Source organism: Pleurodeles waltl, chromosome 6 (assembly GCF_031143425.1).
Source record: "Pleurodeles waltl isolate 20211129_DDA chromosome 6, aPleWal1.hap1.20221129, whole genome shotgun sequence".
NCBI lineage: Eukaryota > Metazoa > Chordata > Amphibia > Caudata > Salamandridae > Pleurodeles > Pleurodeles waltl.
The window spans coordinates 725,617,535-725,641,293 of NC_090445.1; the positions used below are offsets into that span (position 1 = coordinate 725,617,535).

General features: G+C 44.5%; 1 protein-coding gene across 1 annotated transcript in view; it reads left to right on the plus strand.

Annotated features, from left to right (window-relative positions):
- The window catches only part of CACUL1 (CDK2 associated cullin domain 1), a 378,635-nt gene that overhangs the window by 206,109 nt on the left and 148,767 nt on the right, over positions 1-23,759 (plus strand). Inside the window, exons 5-6 of the mRNA XM_069239246.1 lie at positions 8,031-8,133; positions 23,055-23,144. Coding sequence (XP_069095347.1) covers positions 8,031-8,133; positions 23,055-23,144 — 193 coding nt within the window. The remainder of the gene's footprint in view (positions 1-8,030; positions 8,134-23,054; positions 23,145-23,759) is intronic.

The window sequence follows — 23,759 nt, forward strand, 5'->3', positions numbered from 1 at the left end:
CTAGAAACAATGTTCGAGCCCCAGACACCACAGGAGGTAAGACATACGTCAACAGAAGGAAGGAATATGTAATATACACGTACTTCGAGATAGAGGACAAAGAATTGGAGACACATGAGGGAGGGATAGAGACAGACCCTCCGGATCCCCATCACAAGAAGAGTCTGATAAAATAGCTCTCCAAACCTTCACCAACTGATGGCATTTCTATGTATCTTGGAGAAGTAAGGAGAGCATTGTAGGTTTTTGGGGTACAGATAGTGCTGGAAAAGAGAATATTTGCTTCCTCTTACATACCTTCAGTCCAGTATACAGGAGAGGTCTATACCTGCCTACGCTCACTAGTATCCTTAATCAGGGTTTAGAGTTTTTAAATGGGCAGCACCTTCTAGAGCAGTTGACCCCAAAAAGAGAAAAAATATAAGTCATTGTTAGAAACTGGGTCTCTGTTTGGCAGTCAGTATGCACTCTGTGCAAGCAGGAACCCGCAATCTAGTCAGGGTAGAGAGATACACACCTAGGATAACCCCTGCTCACCCCCTTGGTAGCTTGGCACAAGCAGTCAGGCTTATCCCAGAGGCAATGTGTAGGAAGTTGGCTCTGTATGCACTATTTCAAAGTAAGGAATAGTATGCAGAGTCCAAGGGTTCCCCTTAGAGGTAAGATAGTGGCAAAAAGAGCTAATACTAATGCTCTATTTTGTGGTAGTGTGGTCGAGCAGTAGGCTTATCAAAGGAGTAGTGTTCAGCATTTGTTGTACACACACAGGCAATAAATGAGGAACACACACTCAGAGACAATTCCAGGCCAATAGGTTTTTGTATAGTAAAATATATTTTCTTAGTTTATTTTAAGAACCAAAGGTTCAAATTTTAAATGTAATAATTCAAATGAAAGGTATTGCAGGTAGGTACTTTAGGAACTTTGAATAATCAAGATAGCATACACAGTTTTCAAATAAATCACATATAGCTATTTTAAAACGAGACAGTGCAATTTTCAACAGTTCCTGGGGGAGTAAGAATTAGTTAGTTTTTGCAGGTAAGTAAACCACCTACGGGGTTCAAGTTTGGGTCCAAGGTAGCCCACCGTGGGGGGTTCAGAGCAACCCCAAAGTTACCACACCAGCAGCTCAGGGCCGGTCAGGTGCAGAGGTCAAAGTGGTGCCCAAACCGCATAGGCTTTAATGGAGAAGGGGGTGCCCCGGTTCCACTCTGCCAGCAGGTAAGTACCCGCGTCTTCTGAGGGCAGACCAGGGGGGTTTTGTAGGGCACCGGGGGGGACACAAGTCAGCACAGAAAGTACACCCTCAGCAGCACGGGGGTGGCCGGGTGCAGTGTGCAAACACGCGTCGAGTTTTCAATAGGTTTCAATGGGAGACCAAGGGGTCACTTCAGCGATGCAGGCAAGGGGGGGGGCTCCTCGGGAGGCCACCACCTGGGCAAGGGCCTCCTGGGGGTCACTCCTGCACTGGAGTCCGGATCCTTCAGATCCTGGGGGCTGCGGGGGCAGAGTCTTTTCCAGGCGTCGGGATCTGAGGAACAGGCAGTCGCGGTCAGGGGGAGCCTCGGAATTCCCTCTGCAGGCGTCGCTGTGGGGGCTCGGGGGGGGGGGCAACTCTGGCTACTCACGGTCTCACAGTCGCTGGGGAGTCCTCCCTGGAGTGTTTGTTCTCCACAAGTCGAGCCGGGGCGTCGGGTGCAGAGTAGCAAGTCTCACGCTTCCGGCGGGAAACGCAGGTTGTTTTAAAGTTGCTCCTTTGAGACAAAGTTGCAGTCTTGGATGAACAGAGCCGCTGTCCTCGGGAGTTCTTGGTCCTTTTAGAGCAGGGCAGTCCTCTGAGGATTCAGAGGTCGCTGGTCCCTGGGGAAAGCGTCGCTGGAGCAGTGTCTTCAGAAGGGGGGAAACAGGCCGGTAGGGCTGGGGCCAAAGCAGTTGGTGTCTCCGTCTTCTCTGCAGGGTTTTTCAGCTTACCAGTCCTCTTCTTCTTAGGTTGCAGGAATCTGCGTTCCTAGGTTCTGGGGAGCCCTTAAATACTAAATTTAAGGGCGTGTTTAGGTCTGGGGGGTTAGTAGCCAATGGCTACTAGCCCTGAGGGTGGGTACACCCTCTTTGTGCCTCCTCCCAAGGGGAGGGGGTCACATTCCTATCCCTATTGGGGGAATCCTCCATCTGCAAGATGGAGGATTTCTAAAAGTCAGAGTCACCTCAGCTCAGGTTGCCTTAGGGGCTGTCCTGACTGGCCAGTGACTCCTCCTTGTTTTTCTCATTATCTCCTCCGGCCTTGCCACCAAAAGTGGTGCCGTGGCCGGAGGGGGCGGGCAACTCCCCTATCTGGAATGCCTTGGGGTGCTGTAACAAAGGGGTGAGCCTTTGAGGCTCACCGCCAGGTGTTACAGTTCCTGCAAGGGGGAGGTGATAAGCATCTCCACCCAGTACAGGCTTTGTTACTAGCCACAGAGTGACAAAGGCACTCTCCCCATGTGGCCAGCAACATGTCTCGAGTGTGGCAGGCTGCTAAAACAAGTCAGCCTACACGGGTAGTTGGTTAAGGTTTCAGGGGGCTGTGGAGTTTGTGCATGACAGACTCCCAGACCATATACTCTTATGGCTACCCTGCACTTACAATGTCTAAGGTTTTGCTTAGACACTGTAGGGGCACAGTGCTCATGCACTGGTTCCCTCACCTATGGTATAGTGCACCCTGCCTTAGGGCTGTAAGGCCTGCTAGAGGGGTGACTTATCTATATTGCATAGGCAGTGTGAGGCTGGCATGGCACCCTGAGGGGAGTGCCATGTCGACTTACTCGTTTTGTTCTCACCAGCACACACAAGCTGGCAAACAGTGTGTCTGTGCTGAGTGAGGGGTCTCCAGGGTGGCATAAGATATGCGGCAGCCTTTAGAGACCTTCCCTGGCATCAGGGCCCTTGGTACCAGGGGTACCAGTAACAAGGGACTTACCTGGATGCCAGGGTGTGCCAATTGTGTAAACAAAAGTACAGGTTAGGGAAAGAACACTGGTGCTGGGGCCTGGTTAGCAGGCCTCAGCACACTTTCAAATCAAAACTTCGCATCAGCAAAGGCAAAAAGTCAGGGGGTAACCATGCCAAGGAGGCATTTCCTTACACAATGTTTAAAGTATTTGTACCAACACCCACAGTTACACAGTGACAACACTATTAAATGGACACGACTAGTTTAGACAAATAACCAATATTTATCTAAATCAAACAAGACCAAAATGTCAAAAATCCAACATACATAAACAAAGTTATGACTTTTCAAAGATTAAACTTCAATATAGCGCTTAGAAACAAAAATGCTTCAATTTGGTGTTATCATGGCATAATGACGGAGTTGTTCCCAACAATCAGATGCCAATAGCGCTGGTCACAGAGTCGCACGGACCCCAAGGTACAGAACCTTGTGAAAATGAGGAAACAAGCAGGTGCACAGAGTCAGGGATCGAGGCGTCGAAGTCCGGCGGTCAAGATGCGGTGGGGTGACCTCTTGGGGTCGCAGTCACGCCACGAGGCTGCAGGTGCTGGGTCGGTGGTCACGGACGTCTGTGACACAGCGCTTCGGGTCTCACGAAGTCGTGGACTTTAGCAAGGCTGTGGTGGCATCGGGCCTGCATGGTCCAAAGTGGTCGTCGCACTGCTTCAGTTGCAGGCAGCATCACGGGATCCGGCAGCGGTGTCTTTCGAAGTCCGTGTACTTGGTTTTTGTTGGTATTCCACCAGCTACTCCTTACAAGGGCCCAGGGACTGGATTAGGCACCACTTGGCAGGGTAGGAGTCTAAGCAAGAGAGCCCAGGTGCTGGCAGAGGACGTCCTTGATGGCCCTGAGACTTCAGAACAAGGGGCAAGCTCACTCCAAGTCATTGGAGAAACTTCACAAGCGGGATACACAGCAAAGTCCAGTCTTTGCCCCCTCTAAGGCAGGAACAACAACTGCAGTCCAACCTAGCAAATCACACACAGCATAGAGGTATTACTCCTCCTCCAGCTCTTCTCCTTGGCAGAGGTTCCTCCTGATCCAGAAGTGTTCTAAAAATCTGGGGGTTTGGGTCCACTACTTATGTTCCTTTCTGCCTTTGACGTAGGAAAACTTCAAAGGAAAATATGTTATTGACAAGATCCTGCCTTGCCAGGCGTGGCCCAAGACACACATCAGAGGGTTGGAGACTACATTGTCCGAGGACAGGCACAGCCCTTTCAGGTGTGTCGGCTCCTCCTTCCCCACTCTAGCCCAGGAGACTCATCAGGATATGCAGGCTATACCCCAGCTCCCTTTGTGCCATTGTGTAGAGGGCGTTCACAACAGCCCAGCTGTCAGTCTAACCCAGACATGGAAAACGCTGGCAGGCAGACGTACAGAATGGTTAAGCAAGAATATACCCGCTTTCTAAAAGTGGCATTTTCAAACTGATAGTCTAAAAAACAACTTTACCAAAAGATGTATTTTTAAATCGTGAGTTCAGAGACCCCAAACTCCATGTCTATCTGCTCCTAATAGGAAACTGCACTTAAAAGATATTTAAAGGCAGTCCCCATGTTAACCTATGCGAGAGACAGGCCTTGTACAGTGAAAACCGAATTTGGCAGTATTTCACTGTCAGGATATGTAAAGCACTTGTCATACCTTTTGACCTACACTGCACCCTGCCCATGGGGCTACCTAGGGCCTACCTTAGAGATGCCTTGTATGTACAAAAAGGGGAGGTTTGGGCCAGACAAATGGGAACGCTTGCCAGGTCGAATTGGCAGTTTAAAACTGCACACACAGACACTGCAGTGGCAGGTCTGAGCCATGTTTACAGGGCTACTTTTGTGGGTGGCACAATCGGTGCTGCAGGCCCACTAGTAGCATTTGATTTACAAGCCCCTGGGCACCTTCAGAGCACTTTACTAGGGGCTTACTAGTAAATCAAATATGCCAATCAGGGAAAAGTAAATTACACATATAGTTTGCTCATTGAGCACTTGCACTTTAATACTGGTCAGCAGTGGTAAAGAGTCCAGAGTACTAAAACCAGCAAAAACAAAGGCCAGCACACTGTCAGGAACACAGGAAGCAGAGGCAAAAAGAGAGGGGAAACCACACCAAGGATGCCAGGTCTAACAGTCATCCTCACTTGGTCCTAAATATATACAATCTTGTGTGAAACCTGATTCATTTATAGTAGCCACTACAAGGAAGAGAGCCATGTCACCATCTTTCGTGGGCTTCCTCCAGATAAAGGCAGTAGTAAACTGAAAAAACTGGAAAGTATGAGAATTGCCCACCCAAATGTTTTGATACCAAAATGAAGTATATATGTCTCATGGTTCCTGAAATATTAAATCATCACTTCTAGACGTCCACCATTTTTAAGTCTCATGGTTCCTGAATTAATAAATCATCTCCGCTACACATCTGCCATTTAAAAAAAAATGTCATACAGAAAAATTCGGCCCGGATCAGCAATGTCTACCCAAGCTAAATTACTTCTCTAATGATCCAAAAACACAAATCAAAAATGAAAATCTCTGGACAGTTTTTTTTTTTTTTGATTTGTTGTTAACAGCGGTATATCAGGGAGGCAGGATTATTAACAAGTGTCTCAGTCTATGACTGTCAGAACAGTGATGAAAGTGTTCGGTATGATGGCATCTTACATACGGTGACCAGATCTTGAGAACCGAAAACATTTTGGAAAAATTGAAGAGGAAATAGAATTTTACATCAACAGAGCGGCATGAAATGACCTCTCTCATCAACATAGGAAGACAGAAGAGGTACGAAGTAATTAAATAAAAGGTCATTTTTAAAGCCAGCATCATACCTGTTAATTAAATGGCTTACTTATAACAGCTGCTAACTTGCACAGCTTTAGAACACCTAAAAATGTGCCTCTCGCTGTTTTTAGTTGGCCCCCTCTAAAAACCGGAACATGAGCCAAATTTAGAGAAATCTGCCAGGACTGCTGGTAAAAAAATAATAATCTGAGACGCCTAGTCACCCTATCTTACATATACTTGATTCCAAACATGAGACTACACAAGAGAACCATTTAGGCATGTTTAAACATCCAATGGTCTCAAATTTTGGGACATGAGAGCGTCTGTTGGTTGTTGCAGACAAGGTCAGCAAGGAAATGAACATGTTGATAGGGCGATATACCTGTAGCTGAAGGAAGTTTAAGGGTCAATGATGATATAAAAAGAAAGAGAAAGTCCTTTTCTTGAGGGTGGTTTTTTCTGAATTGATAAGATGTTGATAGGACTATTTTCAAGGAGTCATTGGATATGTAGCCCTTTCATTGCTGTATATAATGGTTATTGGTTGAGCTGCTGATTAAGAAATGTAGGTAATATGCTTAATACTTGCCTCTGTGTCTTCTGTAGAATTTAAACTTTCCTTCATAAAAGCTAGGAAACTTTAGATTTGCATGTGACCCTCCCATCACGCAATGAATGTGGGTAGTGGAGGAAGAGCAACAAACAATTTTAAATGATGGCCACAAATGTTAGCATCACAGGCTTACAGCCGACCTTGTAGTGGATCCTATTTAGTTTTACTGGGAAAGAGGAGTTTAGCTTTGCCTTCTGGCTTGCAAGCCTGTGCCCCCGTCACCTAGTGTCTTTTAACATACTTAGCTTGCTTGCTCTGTCTTAATCTATTTATTTAATTATTTCTTTCAAAATGGCTGCTAAGTTTATAGTTATTGAAATGTTTTGATTTTACGTTATCAGTGCCACTCTGTAAAGGTGTCACTATCAGGGTCAAAGTTAAATGAGATATGTAGGCATTCACATGTCCCTTTCCCACTTACGTATGACAGGAACAAAATGTACTTTTGGAGGGAATTGTTTATATAATTGCTGCCCTAAGCATGCCTCCTTATCTATTGCTTGGGAACATACCTGCATCAGGGGTCCTACAAGATCTGTATAAATACATGTCACACAGACAAGGTTATCAGAGGGATTTCTACCAGATGCTATCGACGCGATCTGTGCTGGACATCCCCTTGATGCAGACTCCTCCTTCGTGTCACCACTGTGTCTGATCTAGAGACCTCATTCCAAGGTAACAAGGGCTTGGGGGGGGAGGAGCACTTCTCATACACACTGTACTGGCAGATTAGATTTATCACAACTAGCTCTCTTTAGATTAGACATTTGGTTCTCTGTGCTAGGGTTTCAGGGATATTTTACATTTCATGTTATTGCAAGATGGTGGGGGTCTTTGTATTCACAACTCTCATTTTTACAATTCTGCTTTTTGCATTGTTCAGTATCCTAATTGCAGCTCATGGATTTTACAGTAGAATGCAGTCTTGTTAATAAGCCTATTGAAAACTTTACTGCATCTCCTTCATTGCCTGTATGTGAATGAGACTTATTATTCATGTGAGAAAACGGTTCTCTCCGTTCCACCACGACTCCCCTGAGATGTCGCACTCTTGAGTCCATGCGTAAAAGCTGCCAGAAATGACCTTTTTACAGTTGGATTTTTGATGAGGTAGTGCTATTGAGCCGGGACATGTGGGCTGACAGTTGCAACTTGTTGTAGGGTTTGACTAGTCATCTACCAAAAAGAGTGCTGTCATCCTAAACCAGCAGTCCCGTTTAGGAGCCAGAGTCCAACTACGACAACCACCTATTCAGGCAGCGCAAAAGTTTTTTTTTGTTAAATAATACTAATTACGATAAATCGCGGCATGTAAGACATTGAAACCTGCTTTCAAAACTTTAAATACATGAATTATTGTAGGTTAAGGAAATATAAAGGATAAAGCAGTTACAAAATAATTTATTGCTCGTGTTACTGAAAAATTTATTTAGGACGTATAAAATGTTTGCCTTCTTAAAAATAAAAGTGCATATTTATGTGTTGTATAAATATTTTGTACTGAGAAATCTTAAGATTTTAACTTCCTATGTTCATGTTGCTAAGTGTACTGCAGCATTTTAGTGTAGCACAAATACTTATTTTCCACTGCAGTGACCGTAAAAATATATATATATATTTTTTTTGCAGAATAAATTTTACATAGAAACGAAGCTAAACAGAGACTTGAAAGATGACCTCATAAGGCTGTTCACGGAACAGGTAGCAGAGAAGCACATTTATAGCCTGATGCGTAAGTATCCTCGCTTGAATCTGAGAGTTGACTACCTCTTCTAGCAGGTTTTCCACTTAGCATTGGGTTAAAGCACAGCAGAATGGAAAGCGTTTAAGACACTTGTGCTGTGAAAAGCATAATTAAATATTGGTTATTTTCTAAGTGATATGATTGTTGATTTTAATTGGAGATACTGCAGAAACTCTTTTTTTTTTTTTTCTTGGGTCTCGTGGTTACTGACAAACGTCTCCCGGGTAGGTGACCCAAAACAAAACCACTCAACACCTCCCCAGAACCTAGAAGAGCTCTGATTTCTATAGCAAAGGTGTATGTGTTGTTTACGATAGCAATCTGAAACATATTGCAGGGTTTTGGTGACAAGTACACTGCTTCTGGCCTTGTGGATTATATCATCAAAATCCATTGAAGGCAATATACAATCATATAACACAGTTGGGTATTGTATTTATGGCGCTAGCTAATCCTGTGCTTGAAGACTTTGCGTTTTACCACTTTTCTAGGTCGACATAGTAGTGTGTTTATCTTATGCTTAAAAACTGTGCTAGAAAAACAAGTAGTTGAGGTCAGCAGTTTGTGTCAGCGGTGTTGTGCTCCATATAAAGGAGCTACTCTACCTAATACTTGGGAGCTACTGTTGGTTCACTACTGTGTGTGTTTGTTTGTGTGTATATATAATGTGTCTTCCTACCCCTTTAATTCCTTATATTGTGTGGAATTAACAATAAAATGAATTAATGGGATGGCATAAATCTGTCGCCAGAGTGTTGCTTCATCTATTACAGCCAGTTACAGTTAAAGTGGTTTATGGTTACAAAACCAAAAAATGCTGAAATGTGCCAGTTATGGTTCATTCCACAGTCAATAGCTCGCACAACGGCTATGCAAGCCATTTTTGGGCACCTAATGCCGTTCTTATGAATTCAGGCTTGATGTAAAAGATTTGGGGCCAGATGTAGCAAATTTGGAAATTGCGACTTGCAATTTGCGAGTCGGAGCGACTCGCAAGTTGCAATTTCCAATGCAGAACGGTGTCTCAGACACCGTCTGCGACTCGCTATGGGGTCGCAATGACCCACCTCATTAATATTAATGAGGTGGGTCGCAAATTGCGGCCCCATAGCGAGTCTAGGCACTCGTAAACATGGAGGCCTGCTGTCGTCAGCAGACCTCCATGTTCGTGACTGCTTTATCAAGAAAGCAGTTTTTTTTTTTTTATAAGTGTAGCCCGTTTTCCTTAAAGGAAAACGAGCTGCACTTAAAAAAAAAAAAACGAAACCTTTAGTATCGGTATTTTTTCAGGGCAGGTAGTGGTCCCTTGGACCACTACCTGCCCTGAAATTTTTTTTGGGGGTCCATTCACAAAGTGGAAGGGGTCCCATGGGGACCCCTTCCAATTTGTGAGTGGGTTACCATCCACTTGAAGTGGATGGTAACTGCGATACCCTTTGCGACCGCATATGCGGTCGCAAATGGTATTGCATTCCACTCCGAATCGCAAATAGGAAGGGAACACCCCTTCCTATTTGCGATTCTGAAATGCATATTGCGAGTCGGTCCCGACTCGCAATATGCATTTCTGCATAGGGAAATGCGTTTAGCGAGTCGCAAACGGCACTTTTTGCCGTTTGCGACTCGCTAAACGTTTCCTGCATCTGGCTCTTGGTTACTAGTGTCATAAATACTCTTACAAATAACATCGCCTGTGTAAGGAAATGCCTCCTTGGCATGGTTGCCCCCTGACTTTTTGCCTTTGCTGATGCTATGTTTACAATTGAAAGTGTGCTTAGGCCTGCTAACCAGGCCCCAGCACCAGTGTTCTTTCCCTAACCTGTACTTTTGTATCCACAATTGGCAGACCCTGGCATCCAGATAAGTCCCTTGTAACTGGTACTTCTAGTACCAAGGGCCCTGATGCCAAGGAAGGTCTCTAAGGGCTGCAGCATGTCTTATGCCACCCTGGAGACCTCTCACTCAGCACAGACACACTGCTTGCCAGCTTGTGTGTGCTAGTGAGAACAAAACGAGTAAGTCGACATGGCACTCCCCTCAGGGTGCCATGCCAGCCTCTCACTGCCTATGCAAGTATAGGTCAGTCACCCCTCTAGCAGGCCTTACAGCCCTAAGGCAGGGTGCACTATACCATAGGTGAGGGTACCAGTGCATGAGCATGGTACCCCTACAGTGTCTAAACAAAACCTTAGACATTGTAAGTGCAGGGTAGCCATAAGAGTATATGGTCTGGGAGTTTGTCAAACCCGAACTCCACAGCACCATAATGGCTACACTGAAAACTGGGAAGTTTGGTATCAAACTTCTCAGCACAATAAATGCACACTGATGCCAGTGTACATTTTATTGCAAAATACACCCCAGAGGGCACCTTAGAGGTGCCCCCTGAAACTTAACCGACTGTCTGTGTAGGCTGACTAGTTCCAGCAGCCTGCCACACTAGAGACATGTTGCTGGCCCCATGGGGAGAGTGCCTTTGTCACTCTGAGGCCAGTAACAAAGCCTGCACTGGGTGGAAATGCTAACACCTCCCCCAGGCAGGAGCTGTAACACCTGGCGGTGAGCCTCAAAGGCTCACCCCTTTGTCACAGCACCGCAGGACACTCCAGCTAGTGGAGTTGCCCGCCCCCTCCGGCCCCGGCCCCCACTTTTGGCGGCAAGGCCGGAGAAAATAATGAGAATAACAAGGAGGAGTCACTGGCCAGTCAGTACAGCCCCTAAGGTGTCCTGAGCTGAGGTGACTCTAACTTTTAGAAATCCTCCATCTTGCAGATGGAGGATTCCCCCAATAGGATTAGGGATGTGACCCCCTCCCCTTGGGAGGAGGCACAAAGAGGGTGTACTCACCCTCAGGGCTAGTAGCCATTGGCTACTAACCCCCCAGACCTAAACACACCCTTAAATTTAGTATTTAAGGGCTCTCCCTGAACCTAGAAAATTAGATTCCTGCAACTACAAGAAGAAGGACTGCCTAGCTGAAAACCCCTGCAGAGGAAGACCAGAAGACAACAACTGCCTTGGCTCCAGAAACTCACCGGCCTGTCTCCTGCCTTCCAAAGAACTCTGCTCCAGCGACGCCTTCCAAAGGGACCAGCGACCTCTGAATCCTCTGAGGACTGCCCTGCTTCGACGACGACAAGAAACTCCTGAGGACAGCGGACCTGCTCCAAAAAGACTGCAACTTTATCCCAAAGGAGCAGCTTTAAAGAACCCTGCAATCTCCCCGCAAGAAGCGTGAGACTTGCAACACTGCACCCGGCGACCCCGACTCGGCTGGTGGAGAACCAACACCTCAGGGAGGACCCCCGGACTACTCTACGACTGGGAGTACCAAAACCTGTCCCCCCTGAGCCCCCACAGCGCCTCCTGCAGAGGGAATCCCGAGGCTTCCCCTGACCGCGACTCTCTGAAACCTAAGTCTCGACGCCTGGAAAAGACCCTGCACCCGCAGCCCCCAGGACCTGAAGGACTGGACTTTCACTGCAGAAGTGACCCCCAGGAGTCCCTCTCCCTTGCCCAAGTGGAGGTTTCCCCGAGGAAGCCCCCCCTTGCCTGCCTGCAGCGCTGAAGAGATCCCTTGATCTCTCATTGACTTCCATTGCGAACCCGACGCCTGTTCTAACACTGCACCCGGCCCCCCCCGCCGCTGAGGGTGAAATTTCTGTGTGGGCTTGTGTCCCCCCCGGTGCCCTACAAAACCCCCCTGGTCTGCCCTCCGAAGACGCGGGTACTTACCTGCAAGCAGACCGGAACCGGGGCACCCCCTTCTCTCCATTGAAGCCTATGCGTTTTGGGCACCACTTTGAACTCTGCACCTGACCGCCCCTTAGCTGCTGGTGTGGTAACTTTGGGGTTGCTCTGAACCCCCAACGGTGGGCTACCTTGGACCAAGAACTGAACCCTGTAAGTGTCTTACTTACCTGGTAAAACTAACAAAAACTTACCTCCCCCAGGAACTGTGAAAATTGCACTGTGTCCACTTTTGAAATAGCTATTTGTGAATAGCTTGAAAAGTATACATGCAATTGAAATGATTCAAAGTTCCTAATGTACTTACCTGCAATACCTTTCAAACAAGATATTACATGTTAAATTTGAACCTGTGGTTCTTAAAATAAACTAAGAAAAGATATTTTTCTATAACAAAACCTATTGGCTGGATTTGTCTCTGAGTGTGTGTACCTCATTTATTGTCTATGTGTATGTACAACAAATGCTTAACACTACTCCTTGGATAAGCCTACTGCTCGACCACACTACCACAAAATAGAGCATTAGTATTATCTCTTTTTACCACTATTTTACCTCTAAGGGGAACCCTTGGACTCTGTGCATGCTATTCCTTACTTTGAAATAGCACATACAGAGCCAACTTCCTACAGCCTGCTTAACACTATCAAAGAGACAACTAGAAATGTAGTATTTATTGGCTTGAATATGTTTTATTTAATGCGTTGTTTTTATGTGTGGCTACTTAATACTATAAAGGTTGTGAGGTCAGATTTGGCTCATGATTTATAGTTTCCCCGGTTGTTGGGCAATGTATGATTACAGCGCGCTAACCATAACCGGCAAATTTCCCTGCTTTTTAAATGTGTGTTTATTAACTATTAAAGGTGTGTTTTGTAACCATAACTTAACTGTACCATTAGTTTTCTAAAGAATTTCTGGGGTTTTTGATCATATGGTACATGCAACTTCTATGAAAGTAATCTGTAGCCCATGGCACACAGTTTATGGCCAAGCATAGCATGGGTTGGCTAGACTACAGCATAAAACTAGCCTTAGTCAGGCAAGCACTCTTGCTCTAAGCAGCTTCCTCTACCAATTTGTGGTTCAGAACCAAGATGGGAGGCTACTTTAGAGAATGTTAAGAGTAAACAGTACCAATACACCTGGTTCTAGAAACCACTAAGTAAAGCTCCAAGACCTATTTAATAAAATCAGAACATATTTCATTTTTGATAAGATGATGCAAAAAGAACAAACATTTGAGCTGTGATCTGCAAAGTTACTACTTTTCATAGTACCTATTTCATTCTGCACAGTACTTACATGTGACCACTGGATGCATCTTCTAAGTCTAGTAGTGCAGCACTAGACTGGAGTCTAGTGATTAAGATGGGTCGAGCGGAGAGCATTCTCAAACCAAAAACTGCACGAGCTCTTCCAATGCAGTGTGATCATACATGCTTAGCAGAAAGGAGAGTGCTGCTATTCCTAAGATTGCGACCCACCTGTGGAAGGTCTAACATACTCTTGTAATTGAAGTACTTACAAAAATAAATCCCGTGTTGGGACACATGGGGGCTAACAGTGGTGTGACTTGGAAATCCGTGCACAAATAGATTAGATTAAGGTCCGTTAATAGCCCCTGTACACAGCTGTATATATCACTGAGCATTTGGTACCTCTAAAGAATGGCACAAACCCTTAGATGTGCACACTTTAACTAAACCAATAGCAACAAATTATAACATAAATTCAATTCCACATTTAATCACACGAAAAAATACGTAAAAAGAAATATACATAGAAAAATAATATGGAACATTACTATGTGTCAACATATGCAGCATCGGTACTGGGGTAAAATAGAAACATGTCTTTAGACTTGGCCTCTCACATAACAGTATGTGACATTACTATGTGCCAACATATACAACCGTATTGGGGTAAAATACAAACCTACATCTCTGGACTAGGCTTCTCATTAGTTGCCCAAATGTTGAAATCCAGTTGATCCAATTAGCATTAGCTTTACACAATAAACAGAGATTATTACAGAGGAATATCAGAGAAATTTATGTTGGGGCATCAAAAGTTCCTTTTTTATTAAAAAACAAAAAAATCATTTGAAGAATATACTGATATTATTCGGGACCCAATGTAGTAGCAGCTAAGATTCAGCTGTCTGTCTCCAGCTCTCCTCAAACTCATTCAACCCATTAGAGACTGTGTCTAGATTAATCAATTTACACTGTCGCATATTTAGAATATTTGAAACATCCCCTCCTCATTCACTGTAATCTTCTCCATGACAAAGCACTTCAGGCTCTCTACAGGATGGTTAAAGGCAACAAAATGTTCAACTAAAGGGGCTCCTTGTACCTTGCAACGCATCCTGCTACAATGTTGCAAAATTCTAGCCTTGACTTTCTGCCACGCTTGCACCACATACCACTGATCGCAAGGACATTTGATGACATAAAGTATGTCCATGCTGTTGCAATTAGTGTGGCTTTTCAGGGAGTAATTTCAACCATTGTGTATGAAATCCTTAAGGGTCAACGTGAGGGCACATGCTTTCCAGGGTTGGGATTCCAAAGTAAAAGCAGATTTGAGTTTGTCTGTAATCTAAGCAGGGCACTCACCATGTGGTCCTTTAGCTTTGTCATTTTTAAAGGCATACATGGGGTTTTCGTTCATCCGAGACAAGCCCCCAGTGTTTATTAATGATCTTTTTTATATGATTACTTCTAGTGCAGAAGGTAGTTACGCAGATCATTCTTTCATGTGACTCATCTGCTCTTTCTCTGGGTACCAGCAGTGTGTCACAAGGGCGGTACTATGCCCTTTTACGCGATCGCTTCAGTAGTCCTTTGGAGTAACCTTGTTCTTGTAGTTTAGTTAATAAGAAGATATTGGATTCCTTGAAGTAATCCTCCCTGAGCAAATAGTTACTCCTAATACGCAGGAATGATCTGTAGAGAAGATTATCACACAGATTCCTTGGGTGGTAACTCGAGTATCTAAGCAGAGTCTTATGCTCTGTTTCTTTTCTGTAGAATGTGGTGTATAGTTTTTTATCCTCAACCCTGAATAACCGCGATACGTTGGGTTGAAACATCAACCCTCTTTATTTGTCTAGGTTAAAGCTTTAATTTCCCCATTGGAAGCCTAAGAAATTCTTCTAGTTGCCGTTCGCGAGTTGGATAGACTGATACTTGATAGACAACCAGCAGGCGGCTTGAGCACTTATCTTTTATTCCCTCTTTGTATTATTATATTTTATATTTCTGGTCACTACCTGTCACAATGTCACTTTGCACTAGCACTTATGTCACACCTCTGCACATGTTGGTGCAACCTTGATTTGAGATGTACATACATGATTTCATGTACCTTTGCCATAATACATGATACGTGCAGTAACTTCTTTCCTGGTGATATGTTTTTGTTTTCTTTTTCTTCTGTTTTTGATGATATATGTTGAATCATACCTGAATCATAGACCTAAAGAAATTTTGGCTCGCCTAAAATTGTTTCTGTTACCAACAGGACCATTTTTGAATGTACTAATTTGTATCCAGTTCTTGAGGTTCTGTGGGTTACCTCATTAGATTGTAATGACCCTGTGCTAACAATCACAAGTTCCAAGCTTCAGAATTCCTTTTGGGTTTTAGCGTCTCCATTGCAGTAGAGTGTCTCTGTTACACCTAAACTAATAAATGGGACCACTTCCTTCTTGTTTGCAGGGTTAATATTTTCTGGAGCACCTCAATCATTTCCTACAACATAAAAAGCAAGGCCTACCGCCAATCCTAATCTATGGTGTGGGTACTTGTCAGGGACCCAAAACAGACAGAACAACCCTTGACATACAGGCTTTACATGTGTAGTGTTGGGGTTCAAGGAACACTATGAACTTGGATCTTTCGAACAAAACACTCAAAGCCTATCCTGCCATCACATAATTTAAGAAATGAAAACTGGTCACAATAAACACAGTAAATGCATCAATCAGTGTGTTCACATGTAATGTATGCATGGAGGCTTTTCTTTTCCAAATCTTGAGTTCGCACAACCAGACCTTTGAACCTCCAACAGAGCCTTCCAATTTGACATTTGTGCATTAAAACATAGGTAATATGGGGGCCAACTGAACTTTTTATCAGTGTGTTCTGGAACTGGATAACATTGATCCCACCGCTGCACCATTGTAAGAAATTCAGTCATTAGTTGTGAAGGATGTGGGTGCTTTACAAGTAATAAGTCTGCAAATTCCTCTTTACTGGGAACCAAGTACTCCATTCTAGCTCTTGTTTCTCTCAGAGCAGCCTAAGGCCTGGCCTAATCAAGGGACGGGATGTGAGCTATTAACCGCAGCTCACTAGCACACAACGATAACAATCAATAAATTATTGTTCAGCTAGTACCTTTTCTTTTAAAAAGGAAAACTACCTTCTTATCCACATGCTGTTAAATACTATGCATTAACTTACAAATACATAATACCATGTGAATGGAAATGCCTTTGCTGAATTCATTATAACATGTTACACACCTAGATAGCCCTGAATTCTATAATCACATAACCCCCTCATATACTAGACACCATATTATAATACAGGGTAATGTAATTATGACTAAAGCAAACTTATTATGTTTGTCAGGATATCACCACATCAGTAAAAAGCAGCAAACATGTTGGAACTCACGGTTGCAACACAAGTGAAACCTACGGGGACATTACAACATTGAATACCATTCGTTATAATATAATACTTTGCACTATCCGGTAACAACATAATTAATAGTAACGTGTCATGGAATCCTATTTCTACTTTTTACTGGTGGCTACTCTGCCTCCAGGACTCATTAATAGAGATCCCTGCTCTCCAGACTCTGTGCGAAAGCACAGGGTTAGGGAGAGCTTTGAAAACCAGCAACACCTCTCCTTAGGACTTGAACGCAACTGCCTGGGAGAATTAGGGCGGCTTTTCTTAGGGCACTTGTGGGGGCTACTACAATCTCTACAGCCCCCAAGCACATTTTAAAAGATGTTGGTGATGCCCCTGTCCATTATAAAAACAGCAGTAAGCAGATTTTGAGAGCTCTTCTAGGGACTTAATGGGGCGAACCACAGCCCAAGGCAGTGAATATTAAATAAGTGACTTTCTACTAGCTGAAGATGAGAAGCTGTGACACTTTCTCTTTTTTTAATTTTTGAAACCCTGTGTGCCTCTTTATGATGGGGCAGCATGATGAGCCCACTCCAGAGCTACCCCAACTAGCTACCCACACATGGCACATTTCTTTCTTCTATTCCCGCCCAGCAGAAGCAGTTTCTCTTCTGCTCCTGCCAGCCTGCAGTGTGCATTACCCCTGCCTGCAGTGGCATAGGGTAGTAATGGGTACAGTGGTGATGGGTTGGGTGGGAGGTTGGAACAGGTTGTGGTAGGGTGTCAGTTTATTTTCAAAACGACCTCTGTTCAACTGCAACTGCCACCCAAACCCAGGGTGTTCAACGCAACCTTGGAGCATTTTTAGTTTGTGGAGCAGAGTGCTGCACACTGTCTAGCGTTTTGTCCGTCCAAGGACCGAATTTTAAAAGCATATAATCACTGCTCCACTGGCTGGATTTTAACAGCGCTGAGATGATTTTGTTCCCCGTAGCCAGCTGTAGCCACCAGGAGCACTCTATTCAGGCCTTCAGACCCGAGGACTCTGCAAAAGCCACGAGAAATGTCCACAATGGGATGACAGCAGTCGTCGCCTGGATGGAAGCCAGCTGCCTCAAACTCAACTCAGACAAGACAGATATCCTCGTAATCTGCTCCACCCCTTCAGCCTGCAATGACTCCTGGGGGCCCACCGCACTGGGAAACGTCCCTGCCACTACGGACCACGCACACAATCTGGGCATCATCCTGGACTACTCTCTATCTATGACCCACCAAGTTCATCATCATGCTTCCACACCCTCCGACTCCTGTGAAAGATTTTCAAGTGGATACTCTCCGACATGAGGCAGACAGTCTCCCATGCACTCGTCACTAGCAAACTGGACCACAGCAACACATACTATGGAGGCATCCCCAAGAAACTACAATCAAGGCTACAAAGAATCCAGAATACAGCAGCCAGACTCATCTTGGACATTCCCCGACACAGCCACATCTCCTCGCCCCTCAGAGCTCTACACTGGCTTCCAGTCAACAAGCGCATTACATACAAACTCCTGATCCACACCTACAAGGCACTGCACAACATAGGACCGGCATACCTCAACCACCCCCTCGCCTTCTGCGTACCTAAGAGGCATCACTGTTTCTCCCATCTCACCCTTGCAGTTGTTCCCAAGATCCGGAAAAGCACAGCAGGAGGAAGATCCTTCTCCTGCCTAGCAGCCCGTATATGGAATACGCTACCTCTCAAGCTCAGGCAGACCGTATCACTGAAGCAGTTCAGGAAGGACCTCAAGACCTGGCTCTTCGACTGGGCAGCACGCCCACTAACAGCACCTTGAGACCCTACAGGTGATTAATTGTGCTTTACAAATCACTGATTGATTGATAAAGGGTGGTTCTTGTGGGGAGCTAGTCTGAAATACTTCCTGCGTCAGACCGGTCCTGTGCTTTCTCTCTTGGTGCGATCACTTGTTTTGCGGGGTGGCTTCCTGAGCCCCTCCACAGCAGCTATCAGAACACAATCCCTGTTGAAGTGCCCATGTCCCATGCCTCCTGCCCTTTCTGTGGGACACCTGTGTATCAGCAAAGTCAGTGGTAATTTTCTTGATGGCGGTTACCAGTTGCAGGATCAGTACACTGAAACCTTAGGAGAACCGGTCAGAGTCCCCTAGAAAGTGCAGTCGCCCAACTGTCCCTTGGCAGCATAAGGGAGATTGCACTGCAGGCAATTGAGAGACCCATACTAATCCAGGGCTTCAGCTGTAGTCAGGCCGTCATTCCATTCTTACAGTGGTATCAGGTGGCGTCCCCTTCCAACTGGACATTCTTTCGCCATTATCACTACCAGGTTTAGTGTCGACATCAGCCTTTCCCTTGCTGGGATTTTTATGTGAGGGTGGAAAGTTCTGGAAGCCAGGCAAACCTGGCTATTCCTAGTGTGCTACTTCACTCCTGTCCCAACCTTGATTCACAGCATTCTGGGACATTCTGGCAACTTCAGGTTGTCTTTGGGAAGATCTTCCCTCAGCTCTGTCCCTAGCAGACACATCACCTTGGTCCCTTCCCACCAAAACATTACAAAGGGGAGCCCCTCCTGTTTGGCTCCATAGCTCTGGCCTGCCTTTGTTACTTTGGCCTGCGCTGTGTGACTAGTCAATTCTACACCTCCCTGTCATGGATGTTTCAGCTAATAAGGTTGGCTTCGCCAGGGAGTTAGAGTCAGATTTTAATGATGACTGCCATATATCTGCAGTAATTGGAGATATAAGGCAGTCATGCCATCCAACTTCTCATATATCATATGGCTAAAGGATGTAAGGTACTCCCTAAGACTCAGAATTTCAGCTCTTATCTGTACTAGCTGTAATTCAGCAGGCTTTTCCTTCTGGATAGCTGAGAATGATATTAACTCCTCTATATACCTTGGCATAATCTTCTCTGATTCAAGTGGCGCCATTAGGGCAAGAGGTGAAAAACGGTTATTACAATTTATAAGGGGGGGGACACACCATCTTGCCGACTAGGCAGGCTTGGTTTAGGGCTCTCTACTAGGTTATGTGGGTTTTCATACCTATTGGATTCTAAGTTAGAACCCGGAGATATGGATGTCTGTGACTCTCTACTCACAGGGGCACAGCTGCCCTGCCTCTTCCTGGCAATGACGGGAAAGGACGGGCCCGCCCTTGGCCTGGGCTTCGCCCGGGTGTGTCCCGCGCGCATCCCGCGATCGGGAGTGCAGATATTGAATTTAAAGGGCTCCCGGCCCTGGGACAGCCCCTCCTCCTCCTCCAACAACAGCAGCAGCAGCGTCGCGCGCGTCTCCCTAGTTGTGTTAGCTAATTAAGGGTATTCCATTTGGGACCCTACCCACATGTCCCGGAGGGTCGGGGAGTGATCACCTTTCCCACTTAACATTTTTTATTACATTTTGAATGGACTATTGCCCTTTAAATTTGCCAGTTAGAGCATATCTGGACACAAACGGTCCAGATAGAAGTTACTTTTTAACTCCTTCATGACCAAGTCAAGCACATCTTTAAAATGCCCCTCAGAGGCCACAGCTTCAAGCATCTTCTCTGAAGAAGTCTATGTAGTCCATGGATTCGTTTGGTCCTAGTTACTAAGGATCACAAAATAATTTAGCATGCTTTGCTTTGGAAAACCATCCCATCATGAGGTTGGGTGAACCAGGCTTCAGAAGCAAATATGGCAAGCTGCTTCACTAGAACGCCCCCTATTAATTACACAACTTCAGAGGACCTTTCTGAAAGATAAATAACATCAGCGGGAAATATGAAATCATGAGAGCCACAGTATGAAATCTACGGAATGCATCGCTTTAAAAACAGATAATGCCAATTTCATTAGTATCTTAGGGGTTAAGGATAATGCTAATTTGAGCAGTCTATTCGGGGTAAACAAAATCTACCTAGCCTTAGTTTAAAAGTGTGTTATGGAACCTGCACTCTATCATCTATGTCACTTCTGCTATCATGTATTTGTGGGACATTTTTCAAATCCTGATTTGCATGGTTCTCTAGTAAAGTGGCCCCTATGTAAAGAGGATTTAACTTTGTTAAAACAATCACGAAATGCATCAAGCATTTTAATGTTGGACGTAAAACCATGTTGAGAATGTTGTCTCAACGTTATAAGTCTATATGCAGTGTGCTCAATTTGTTGTGTTGCCTGAGCCCTTTGGTGGAGAACCTTGTTTTCTAGAGATGTATTGTACCACAATTGACCAGAGGAACAACATGCCAGCACCTTCTCCCGTAAAAAGGTTTGTAATGTTTTTCTTTCAACCATTTTTTTTTAATCATGGTTCATTTCAGCCTTAATGCTACTTTAATACGACTTCCAAAACCTTTGTGCACTCCGCAAAAAGAACACTCTTCTGCTAAGAGCAGACTCCACTAATTGACAGCAAAACCTTTCATAATGTGAGGAAAATTGCTTGTTCGATCAGCATATCCCGAAAGGCATTAGGAGAACTGCTGCTAACGTGAAAAGGGTGTTAATTTTCTAGTGAATTTTGATTTTGATAGGTACACCTTTTTTAGATTTTAGATACAGACCGCTTTATCTGTGTGTTGGCAAACATATAGATTACAATATATAAAATACATTTAGACCAGTGGTTCCCAAACTTTTTTGACCCACGGCTCCCTTCACCTATTGGCTGATGGCCACAGCTCCCCATTATGTTAAGTTTTTTTTTTGTCGGGTGGGAGGGGTCTAACCCTGGCCTCGGGCATATTTCAATTTTTTCCCCCTGAAAATAATTGTGATGAAGCTGATGAAGGTATTGTAATTATAGATCCGTAAACAAACTCCCATCTTTGGATATCAGTACCTTTTGAGTAGATGAGCAAAGTTTCCACAATGTGAGTTGAAAACAAAATTATGTTTAATGATTATGTAAACAAAATATGTGTTTAGTTCCTTCAGGCACCTAGTAACTATGCCTATGTGTGGCAGGGTGGCATGGGAATTTTAGTTTACAGGGGTGAGGGAATCGTTTTTTGAAGTGTGGAAAGATTCATAAGCATTTGCTATTAACATAAATAGGAGCGTGTCCGGCTGCACCGACTAAATGAGGGCTGACAATGGTTCAAGGAAAAATCCTTCATCTCTGACACAAATGACCGATGTTCACTTAAATATTCCTAATGACCTGATGCAATCCAGGGTACAACGTGGCATCGCTTTTCGCAGCAGACACGTGTATTTTACATGACCATATTCACTTTAAGGTTAAATGCATCCACTCACCGATGTCCTTCCTTACACCTTTTTAGTTCCATTCCACTCTCCTTTCGAGCAGTGTAAAACTAAGAAAACTGCGCTGTGCACCTGCAGATTGGTGTCTCACCAGCCACAGACTGCTTCACGCACTCCAATTCAAGTGCAAAAGGACATGCATGTAGTGTACAATGCACAGGCTGCTTGTGAAGCGTTGAAAACACATTTTCTGCAACACAGACATCCTCTCCCTGTGCATCGGCCTCTCAACTGTCGCTGCCTTTGGATGTACATGCAGTTTCCACTCGCTATAGCAGTAAGACAAGCAGGAGCCATGCTTGTTGATGTGATGGATCCATCTCTTCCAAGTGGGGCCAGACGTCCAGGATTTACTCTGGGATAGTGCCAGCATTTGGCCGTCTGTCCTGGCGTCCAGACACTGTTCGTAAAAAAAATCTTTTTTAAATACATGTTCCTATTTTGGAGTATGTCGGGCATGCATATTCCATTTAAAATTCCGAGCATGCACACATTTCTACCGGTCCTTTCTCAGGCCATGACGGCACAGACTATAAGCAATTGCTTTAAAGATCCACCTTGTGAAACCAAGATTACAGACAGCAATGGAGTCGCCCACTGTGGGGTCTTCAGGCACTGAAGGACCATTCACCTGAGCATTAGCCCAGTCTGGCACTGCAGATGAAGGGGGGTGGGGGGGATAACAGTCTGCTGCAGAGCGGCCGTTCGAGGGCAGCAGGTTCCACCTTATTGATGGATGTCACTCTGGCTGGCACTTACTGGCAGCACATCCCACCTTTTGTTCGTTGACCGGTTTCCCAGCAATTTGCTGGAGGGTTTGATGTGCCTGAATTTACATTGATCTTGTAATCGTTTTTCTTCACTAGAAAACCCATTGCATATTTGCCAGCCATGTGTATGTATGTATCTTGATGCATGTGGCTAATTAAAAAAAAAAAAAAAAAAGGCACACCTGAAAGCTCTTCTTTTTAGCACCAAGACCTATTGGGTTTGCCAATGCTTGTTAAAGTATAAAACACAAACAAAAAAGAAAACAAATGGTTTCTTGATAGCTGTGTTGTTGGGATATTGAGTATTTATCAAGTAAACAATGTTCATGACGTACATACGTAACTTTTTCTAGTCTGTCTGATCCATGCAGGTTAACACCTGATCAAATGAAATGGGTGGCTTCATGAGATGGCAACTAACTCTTTTCTATTCATGTTTCAGCTTTACTGTTAGATGCTCAGTCAACTCCTTTCCAAATAACCCCCTCGACAATGGCAAATATTGTGAAAGGTCTCTATACACTCAGACCAGGTAATGACTTTTCAAATTTTTATTGTAACTTTTAAGTTCTTAGCAGCACCTGATTATATTAGACAAAAGGCACATTTGGAACAGTCATCTGCGAGTGATCTATGTCTCCTACTGGTCGTACAACTCATTGCACATGGCTCCCATCCAAGACAAAATTCTGTTTTGTACCATAAAGTGAACAAAAAATGTAAAGAGATGTATAATTTCCATGCTGTGTATTGCTTACCAACTACTATAGTTGTTAGTTTTCCCTTTGTGCTTTTCCACCAGATAGTTTTGCTTCTAGATATGTTTTTTGTCTTGTGGCTCAAATCTTAACCCCACTTTGCTGAATAACTATTACTGTGGTGAGGATCTACTCTTCAATGAATCCTATTAGTGTTAAGACACAGCCATAACCGTTCAGGTGTAGCCACTTTCATTTGTTTTCATTTATTATCTCGTATGAGGGTGTGTGGTTCCTAGCAGCTGTTGGCACTCAAGAAAACAAACACTGTAATAGATAGTATAGCTTCACTTACTGAGCAGGCAAGGGCATTCCTTCTAGTTGTGCATATTGCTGTTCTAATGAGGGAAGCATAACAGTGGGGTTGGTAAGTGGAGTAATTCTTGTTG